At 40.6% G+C, this 9,855-nt stretch overlaps 2 protein-coding genes across 3 annotated transcripts in view; one reads left to right on the top strand and one right to left on the bottom strand.

Annotated features, from left to right (window-relative positions):
• Positions 1-5,101, bottom strand: part of LOC111250475 (uncharacterized) — a 67,087-nt gene extending 61,986 nt beyond the window's left edge. Inside the window, exons 1-2 of one of the 2 annotated variants that reach the window (XM_086988997.1) lie at positions 4,903-5,101; positions 17-144 (exon numbers count right to left, since the gene is read on the bottom strand). The gene's annotated coding sequence lies outside the window, so the exon portion shown is untranslated. Of the gene's footprint in view, positions 1-16; positions 145-1,389; positions 1,526-4,902 lie in introns of those variants that run through there. The other variant, XM_086988998.1, reaches the window with a different exon arrangement.
• LOC111250477 (uncharacterized) lies at positions 4,677-9,638 on the top strand. Its single transcript, XM_086989004.1, has 6 exons — positions 4,677-4,697; positions 4,959-5,091; positions 6,888-6,938; positions 7,707-7,925; positions 8,108-8,140; positions 9,352-9,638. The coding sequence occupies exons 2-6, from the start codon at positions 4,975-4,977 to the stop codon at positions 9,478-9,480; spliced, it is 549 nt and encodes a 182-aa protein (XP_086845130.1). The 5' UTR covers positions 4,677-4,697; positions 4,959-4,974; the 3' UTR covers positions 9,481-9,638.
• The last annotated feature ends 217 nt before the right edge of the window (positions 9,639-9,855 follow it).

The following is a 9,855-nucleotide window of genomic DNA, read 5'->3' as shown; positions in this document are numbered from 1 at the left end:
CAGTCGATTTACTTACCGAACGCTGTCGGCTGTTTTGGCGGCCGGGTGCTCGACGATGAGATGGGGCTGGAAGGCGGCCGACGCTAGCCCGTCTCTCCATTCGGGTTGTTCAGAAACGCAAAAGGCCGACCGAGCTTCGACAAGCTGAAAGAGTTGAAAGACCATTGAAACGCCGTCGAATATATTATCGTTATTAGTCTTTGAAGTTCGAACAAATACAGGGGTAAGTACAATGCAAGTTGGCCGTTCCGGAGGCGGCATAGGCGGAGAGCAGAAAGTGTAGGGGAGTCCGAGAGAAGATCCTGATTAAGCGAGCGCTGTGCTACAGTCGTCTATATACACAAACACAGACAAACGCACACCTGTGTATAGAATAGGTGCCACCCATGGCACCTGCCCAAGAGTAAGCCGGTCAACAGTTAGTAAGGCTAATTTAGCAAAAATTAATATATTCATTGTATGAATACTCGAGAATATGAGTAGATTCGGGTATGGACTCCGGGCGAGCTCATTGTAGATTTGAATAAAAAAAATGTCACACAGGAATAACGCAGCAACGTATGTATACATTTAAAGTTCTACTATTTAGCTGTTTGGAAAAAAAAACCGTAAAAAGCCATGTACCGTATACCTTCACGTACCTAAATGATATAACAAGTGGAAAAATCAAAGTTTTATTGAAAAACAGAAAAAAAAACAACGATAACAGAATGAACCAAGCGGGACAGGTTAACGTCCGACGTATTGAATGTAATTGTATTCCCTCATCGAGGTTATGAAATCTTATGAAGGTTATGAAAAGACAAATATTCTGCTTTTGAAATGACAAATATCAAATATATGAGTAAAGATTTTTCTTAATAAGAATGCTGAGTAAGAGAGATTAAGAGAATGCTCTTTAATACCCATTTCAATAAGCCTTTGGCTTTTTTTAAATTTTTTTTTTTGATATTTTTATTTGATAAGTTACTAACGTGCATGGTTCGGGTGAAGACGACAGTTCATCCGTTTCCTGCGTCACGCTGCTCAACATTTTCCAGCTAACTGTTTATTATACAATACCCGTGAACAAAGTGTATTGCCTGGTGTTCCCACCTTGTGGTATGGTCTACATAGAGCATTATTCCAACACACATAGACCTCGATATGTATATGGCAGTAGAAATTTACACCTGCTCGAGCTAACGTAAGCCTGTAGCTAATTAAAGTTAACTAGACTTAAGCACTATTGCCCAGCTAGTGTACAGGAGCGCTCACAACTTTATACTTTGTCCTGCACAAATATAGCGCCAATGATTTTCATAGTTATCTATATGTAGCTACTCTTACCATTTAATCAAAAAAAATGTATGTCATCTATAGAATTTTACATTTTATAAGTTATAATACCGATTCTGCAGTATCAATATTGTCGAGTGACATCTGGTGGTCCGATATCGAGCGAAATCCTAATGACGTTAACCGCGAACGAGGTAGCTTCGAAAGGCCGAAGGAACGCGGTGCATCAGGGCTTATCCAGACACGTCCACTTACTCTTTGACCTGCTTCGTCCAGCAACGCTATGCCAATCATATATTCACAATCAACTATTTACGCATATATTTACATTCAGCAGGTGATACAATTGTTCGCCTCACTGTCTTTATGTAAAGCAGCAGCAAGCACAAGGAACCACTTTCGATCCCGCTCCGAGCTTCGACGAAGGCGTTTCGCGCACGCATAGCAAAAGGGTGACATCCTGCACATTTTCAGGCCAAGCAGGAACCGAATAAAGAATCGTTGGGGGGGGAGTGGGGTCAACAACACTAGCATCATTTGGCCCCCTCTCCTCTTATGGCTTCGATATGCTCGTTTCTATCCGCCGTTGCAGTCGCGTGTACTTCGACCCCCCCCATTGAGAATGGTAGTTGCGACAAGACAGCTGTATAGGGAAATAAACGCTATCTGCAAGTTCACATATGCTAAGTAATACTTGCATGTATTTGTAGAAAAAGATAAAGACATTCACACACGCACCGACATGTATAGCTTTTGAAGTCTTCTGGTGTAGGGTATCAAACCTATATACGAATGAAGAACTTGGTATCACTTCTTTTTTGTGGTTTAAAATTTAGCGGCTTTAAACACACAAGGCTCGATCCTTTGAGCCGTATCTCAAGACCAGATATCGTCACTTTTAAAAAATGCAATAGTGCATTGCACCAAACACTGTGTCATAGGCTGGAAGCACTGATCAAGCTATTACGAGACGCTAAAAGGCAGCGCTTCAGAGTATGGTCAAGTTCACGTGGTCAGCTTTATATTGCGTCGAGCAAAATCGGTACGTGGTGTCTTTTCAAATACAGTATCTTCACTAAATTTAGCTTATTATTATTATTATTATTATTGAGTATAGCAAACTCTTTATCATTACCGTTTTCTAACTTTGTCAGATACACGAAAAAACACTTAATGAATTAATGCAGCCATCTCTGCAGAGAAGCCAGAACAGTCGTATCGTCACATTCACCATTTATTCTTCCGTCGACGCAAACGTGTCGGCACTACGCTTCCAGGAAATCTTATTGGACAGCAGCTTTGCATAGCTGATTACAGATGGTCGAGGCGATGGCGCAGAACTGTGAAAGGAACAAGCCAATGCTGAATGGTAAATCGTGTCAACTCCAATTGAATGAGTGTCAACCTTTGCTTGCTGCCTTCGATTGTTCCGTTACCTCAGTCTTTTTATTCCTTTGTTTTATCGGGTATATTTCTGTCCGCTGCTCCGTCGCAGTCATTCCCACGAGATCAGCAATCCTCGTACGAAGTCGTGCGTTAACTTCTCTAAGACAATGACGTTGATGATAGATTACGTTAAATTAAGTCAAATCATTCAATGTTTGTACAGCTAATCGTTCGTGTTAAGCATGAGTTTAACACTTACGTCTGCGTAAAACTTATTCAATAGGTTTTGTATTATTTACAGTTGATTTGCGATAGATCTAGCCATAGACGTTGCGTACAAGTATCGGCTTGTTAGAAAATCTATGCGATCTAGCGATTTGGCACGAAACGTCTAATCAGTCACTGGTAAAGTTCTCTGAATTAGAAGGCTACGCTTCTCTTTTAACCAGATTCTACCTTTTGATCGTTCAGCCATGAGATAATGGCTGATTTTTCGAACGGTTTTCGCTAACGAGACTTCTCGCTCGCTTCTTCACATATTAACCACAGCGCAAACTCTAAACTAATTCGGTTTAAGCTTGTTCTTCGGCAATATCTAGCAACAAATTGAATCCTTTCGATTCAATGTTTTACCAGACAACACCTCTAACAAATCGTTTCAGCTTCATGCAGCTTCAGTGCAGATGCGCTGGGTCTTTTAAAATACATCTATGATTACTTCCGCGCCGAACGGCCTGAATCTACTCAAGCCAAGATCTGTTCATGTCTAGTCGTTGCCCCTAAGCCAGACCTATCGCAAGTTACTATGTTTCGTTCCTATGATAGTAGAAGCACATATTGGGCTGACCTTAGCCCTTTCAGCACACTTTTGAATGTGCACCTTTTATTTTCGCCTGAACACTAGTTAGTACTATATACAGTTATCGCTCAAGTGTTAAGCCATACAGACGTTTCTTGAAGACGCCTTAGTACAAATCATCCCTGTGAAATCTGGTACATCACAAATCATCTTAGATTTAAGTCTGTTTCCTTATATATTCCTATATATAACGTTCTCAATATCAATTATATTTCAAATAATATCGGATAGATAGGCCACCATGCTCATTAGATCAGCTACACAGGTTCTTTAAATAATCTAAGAACGGTAGTAAGATCGACAACATTCGTCAGTGCGCCCGTTAACTTTCTAAAATGTTTCAAAGGACTTAATAAAATAAAGGTATGCATGTCATATTTTGTGTATCTAGTAGAAAATTATTTTGATTTCTCACGGCCTCTTCGGATCGCATCGCCGGCTAGTTTGTGAACACAAATCGGCCAACGATGCTATCAAACGGTAAAGTCCGCCTTGAATTATTAGCGTACATTGTGATTAAAACTATATATCAATTGAACGGTAACCGCACGGTCAATAGGCAGAATTCATTGATATTTTTTTTTAATTTATTTCAGGGCGTAAATAACTTGGGCTGAGACAAATACGCAAGCAGAAAGTAATTCCGAAAACTATTTTGCTTCTCAAACGAAATTCGACATCTACGTAGCACCCCCAAAAAGCTTTCTCTAGCACAACATTGTGGAACGAAGATCGTTCGGCTAAAGTTACAAGCCCAAATTACTCATTGTTTTACTTATACACAATACATCTCCATAGGATACCATGTTACGTTAATATGAACCAGTCAGAGTGTAAACGGTCGAATAAAGGCAGGATTGCACCTGCATGGCGCCTTAAATTGTATTTTGCGCTTGAATTTTTTAGTCGAATTGTCCAAAAGTTCATGCTGAAATAAGGCCCTAATCGCTCATAAAAAAAAAGAACTGCAAATACATTTTTGTTTTGGCTCTGGCAACTTAGAGAAGTGAAGTTAATACCTAACGAACCGCAACGTCTCACAAAGTAAATGAGTCAATTTATCTCGAAAACGATGCATATTCCTGGGTAAATCCCATAGGTTTAGAGGAGCCATATTGTCACAAGTAGAGTGTACGCATAGAATTTCACGGTTTGTTTCAACTTGCCTACATATGTACATATGCATTACTTTGGCTGAATTTTATGACCTAAGCTGCCCCCAACCATATTCCGACTTTTTAGCGTCTTTTTCGCAGGTCATTTTAGCTCTGATTGAATTAGTAACATATTCTTCGTATACGACGAGATTTTATCCATGTGTAGTTTCAATAGCAGCAGCAGCAGCAGAGAACTTAACGAAGTTTTCAGAAAAGACTTACCGTAGTCTGTTAAAAAAGGAAGAGCGTGCGATGTGTGTTCTTGCTTGTCATTTCAGTAATCTGCACTCAACAATGATTCGTCGATTGTTGATTGCCCTGGCATTTATTGGCGCAGCGTTTTCCTTTCAAAGGGGTGACCCACATGTTGCATGTTATACGAACGACCAGGAATCCGAATTCATCGAATGGGCAAGTTCTGTCAAACTTCCTTAACGAGTTTTGATTTTTCATACAGATACTTGCTGTTGCAGCCAGTATAGATTAGGTCGTGCTTGCACCTGTGTGCACGCAGTTATTTGTAGCTAGGCATAGTTCATAGCACAACCTGCTTAAGATTGCTAGATTTGGTCACGAATTTTGCGAGCGTGAGTGTATCCGTTCTTAATGTAGGGATTTGATTCGCATCTTGGGATTGTCGCCGATCCAAGTGAGCCATAGAAACATCGTTTCCACTGCAAAGCACCAGCAGACAATATTTACAAACGTTAAGACTGCCGGCTTTTCCAAAAAGGGAAGAGCGTTTTGTCCGCTACCTAAATTCTTGCCTCTACTAAAGCCGACCGTATCGGACGATTCTAATTAGTCGCTTAAATTACCAGCCGAAGCTTCAACCGAATGTTCAATACTAGTGGGTTGACAGAGGTAAAATAATATCTCGTGTAAGTTTTACCCGGGGCGTTTTCTGCTTTCGTTAAACATCAGTCTTATTGGAAGAAGACGGAGCACATACGAATAAATATCATAGCCTGGATAGTGCTCATTTGATTCTCAGCAATAGTTCAGTGACGTGGTTCGGTAGATTTCCAAAGGGAGGATTCTTACCTGCACAACTGGACATGCAGAGAATCACGAGTGCGATAACTTGTTGTTAAGTTAGAGGAAAGTAGAAGAACAGGTTCTGCTCAACCTCAACTTCAGCAAGAACTTGCTGGTCAGTTGCAAGTTGTAGCTGACAGAACATTTTGCATCATCTTTACAGATGCCTGAAAAGTGGTTTGCTCATAAGCTTCATGACCAGGGGACGACAGGCACAATCTTAGGCATCAGATTTTTATATACCAAATACCATACTCCGATCCTGGGCAAGCAAAAAACGGTAAAGACGTCCTTGCGGGACTCGTGAGCTTTGTTTTTTAATGAGTTTTTGCGAAAATAGCGCTTCTTACAGGGTTTATCTGCCAGGTCCCAAGCTCCCAGGTTATTGCTTGTTTAGATCGATTCCGAATCTCTTAGCTAAAATGGGGTTTCGAAATTTCGAATTCAAATGGAGCCTGTAACTTAAAACAAACGAATTACGCCAGTCTGAAACACGTCGAAAATCACTAATTATTTTTTATTATAGCTTTTAACCAAATTTGTATCTCTATCCACGGATCGATAGGTCCACAGATCTATAGGATCACAAAAGTTCGTTCAAGTAATCGTCCGTACATACGAGCAACACGCGCATTGCTAATGAAATGGCAGCAGAATATTTGATAGGAAAGGTTGATACTATAAGAAAATGGAACTGGAAGGGTTTCATATAGTACATCCTGTTCTTTATAAATGTTATATACCATTAGAAAATGTTTGTTACGCATCCCCAGTGGAACTGACTTTTATCCCTTGTAAGGACATCCAGATTCTGAGGTAATATTCTGTCGAACCTATAAATTTATCCCAGAATAGAAAATGTTTTGTACTAGATGTTGCATCGAGTCTTGCAGCGTCCTGCATCGATGGCGTAGCTCGATTAGGCCACACATAGATCAGTTGAAGACTTGCTACAGGCAAGAAGACTTGACTTGCTACAGGCAAGAAGACTTGACTTGCTATAGGCAAGAAGACGTTATAGGTAATCAAAAGTAGTTGTTTCACGTCATTTTGTGTGTAAACAACTACACTATAGTAGTAGAAAGTTGAGAATCGTATTGCCACTTCCTATTGTTATACGATAATAACATTTGTAATAATAACTATTGTTCGTTGTTATTCATTTTTAGTGGAATGAGTGCACAGCTCTGTGCAGCTCGACAACAGCTCCGTATAACCTGGTAAGTTTCTTTACTTTATGATCCCTTCATACCTGACGGCGTTTTTAGCAAAATCCGTTCGATCAGGTTGATTTAGGTATATAAATATTAGGAAATGCCCCCAGTAACATAAAATAATAATAATAAAATAATGATCTTCGAACTAAGGAACGTACTATGCTCAAATCTTCTGAAATTTCGATCAATCGATTATATACGGTATAATTAGCACATCGTCAGTGTTTGACGTTAGAGAAAATATGGATACGAAAGCAACGTTCGAATAGTCATCTGCCATAAAGAGTTCCCACATTGGGAGCCTGAAGAAAAGGCGAGATGGTTTTAATTTGAATAAAAGGATAACGGAGTTGGAGATGGAGAGAAAGAACCTTTGTGACAGTGTACAACATTTGTCAGCCATCAGCAAATGAAAAACGTAGAAAGAATTCTAAACGATAAACGTTTTCTGAAGAACATAATAACATTTGCGTGTATTACTGTGTTTGGTATATTGGCCTCTAGAGCTCGTGAACAAGCACCATGTTTGTGACAGCCATAGACGTAGACATAAATTTCGGAAGCCTAACATCGGTATAGGAAAATACACTGCATAGATCTATCTAGCTGCATCTATCTAGCCCCCGATTAGATGCTCGCAATGCCGATGAAGCTGTCTGCATTACGGGTCTCGTTGCGAAAAACCCTTAATAGCTTAGGTCAGTTGATTTTGGATGGAGTAATATATAATAACAGTATCTTTAATCCGCCTTGAACACAACGGGATCTTAGACACGCGTAGTGATAGAAGGTGCCACGTGTGGCCCCACTGAGCTATTCAAGTGCCGGGTAGCTACGGAGGACCCCGTACAGGATAAAGTTGAATTGTTGGGTGGTCAGGGGGAGTGTGTCTACGAAGGTACCGAACCAACGAAAAGTTGGATTCAGAAACAGTATAGCCCAGTCATCACCTGTTTCGAAGCGACCTCGATCGACTCATTCGCTGGTTGGGTACGTGGCCTACATCATATGTAGGCATATCACCATATAGGAGTGAGCGTATTCTCTACGTACACATATACGAAAATAGTTGTTGAAAAATTTTTCATAATATGTTTATGTTATTGAATTTTAGCAGTACAATATACTTCTTTTCTCTAAATGAACAGTATTGTTTGAAATTGAATTTACAGGTGAACGAGTGTACAGTGAACTGCTCTGTAAAAGTATGTAATTCGGATTCTTTGCATGTGATGGTTGCAAATGGTAACGATGAATGCACCCTTATATTGTGACCTATAGGATCAATGACGACCTAATGCAACAAACGGCGTTATCGATCCGATCTGGCCGCCTTACCTAAAATGCATGTTAATTGTTAGCTGTTCCAACACTATTTTTTTGCCTATTGCAAAACTCGTCCAAAAGATAGCGATCAATGCAGTCAGTTCCGATGGCCGAAGTCCGGCCCAAGGCAACAGCTTGCTCCTATTGCTCAATTAAAGAGATTCGCAAGGGTTACGACCGCATTTCTTTGTCACAGAGTTGTATAAATTGTCTTACGAATGCTTCTGTTAGAGGCATGTTTCGACCACAACTAAACGTAGTCCCCACTTTCCATCTGGTAAGTTATCAAGCTAGCTAGTGAGTGGATGATACCTAATCTCGCTCTTCCGATAATTACGTTACGGAGTAACGATCCTGCGTGGTGGAGCCTTGGTTTGCAAGTTGGAGCGAACGAATGTGATTTCGTTAACGCTAGAAATCCTTATTGCGCGAAACGGATTTTGCCAACAGAAGTTGTTTTCCGAGAAAAACCGACGAAATATTGCCGGGGCTTTTCATGGTCTTCTTGAAGGTTCGGGCAACATGCGGCTGAGCAGAGCGCCTCAGTCGTATGATTTGCTTCTTTCTCTTACTTCACTTAAGTCGCTTGCCATCCAAACCGATGCCACCTGGATCTGACCAGGCGTAGTTCGAGAAAGCAACATCTGAGCGTTCCTTATCGACAACTTATGGGAATCTTCAGAATCACTAAACCGATTGGTTGTGGTAAATCGAATTATGAGTCTTTACTGGCCTGTTTTACGTAAGAGTTGTCGTAAAACATCTCCGTACAAGCTCTGTGAGCGAAGATGATCTCTCCTAGTCATTAGAACTGCTAATCAGAGGCAAAGTAATTAGCTTTAGTCTCAAAGAGTTCATTGCTATCAATCACCATTGGCAGAATCGTCTGTAGAGAGCAGAATCGTGTGCTTGCATGTCTGTAGAGAGTAGAACCAGCTTGTACGGACTGACACCAGCTGCATACGGACTGACACCAGCTGCAAACCTATCAAATCTTGCATATTTGTCATCAATCGTGCATAGATAACCCGTCGTTTTTTTATCTGTCGCAGCGATATCTATAATTATTAATTTCATCATGAATATTTAGGGTCTCTCTGAGCTTGTCGTGCAAACTGGCAAGCCATGTGGTAAGAAAAGGAATCTGTTCGGCCATATGAAAGGAAGGTGCAGGACGACTTCTACCGACGAAGGATCTATTGGAAGCTGTAGCTGCTAATGCCAGTAGCAACCGACCCTCTTGAGCGAGATTTTCGGGACCCATAACAACTGTTTTCAACGGTTCTTTATTATACTAATGATTACGTGTACAGCTTCGCTGACGATATTTGTCTATTCACACTTACTCTGACCTAGTAATAAACTTTGCTATGGCCAGTTCTGCGTCGCTTTACTTTCTATACTTTTTAGTACAAAGAACTCGACATAGATTCGTGGTCCTTCATCTATCTTTGTAGTAAAAATATCTACGCTGCTATCGAGGTACAAAGATTGAGCATCTCATTAGCGTTGTGGCTTGGATATCCTACAGCCTTATGAAAACCATATTGTTCGTTTCCCGCACGAGCACCAAACGACGCTCTGTGTATAAAAA

Source organism: Varroa destructor, unplaced genomic scaffold, assembly GCF_002443255.2.
Source record: "Varroa destructor unplaced genomic scaffold, Vdes_3.0 BEIS01000004.1, whole genome shotgun sequence".
Taxonomy (NCBI): Eukaryota; Metazoa; Arthropoda; class Arachnida; order Mesostigmata; family Varroidae; genus Varroa; species Varroa destructor.
This window is presented reverse-complemented; position numbering and strand designations above follow the sequence as displayed.

Excerpts from the sequence above, each read along its gene's own strand:
- LOC111250477 (XM_086989004.1), top strand. The coding sequence starts at position 4,975 with ATGATTCGTCGATTGTTGATTGCCCTGGCATTTATTGGCGCAGCGTTT. Across the intron at positions 5,092-6,887 it reads AATCCGAATTCATCGAATGG|TGGAATGAGTGCACAGCTCT; the intron begins GCAAGTTCTGTC and ends ATTCATTTTTAG. Across the intron at positions 8,141-9,351 it reads CAGTGAACTGCTCTGTAAAA|GGTCTCTCTGAGCTTGTCGT; the intron begins GTATGTAATTCG and ends ATGAATATTTAG.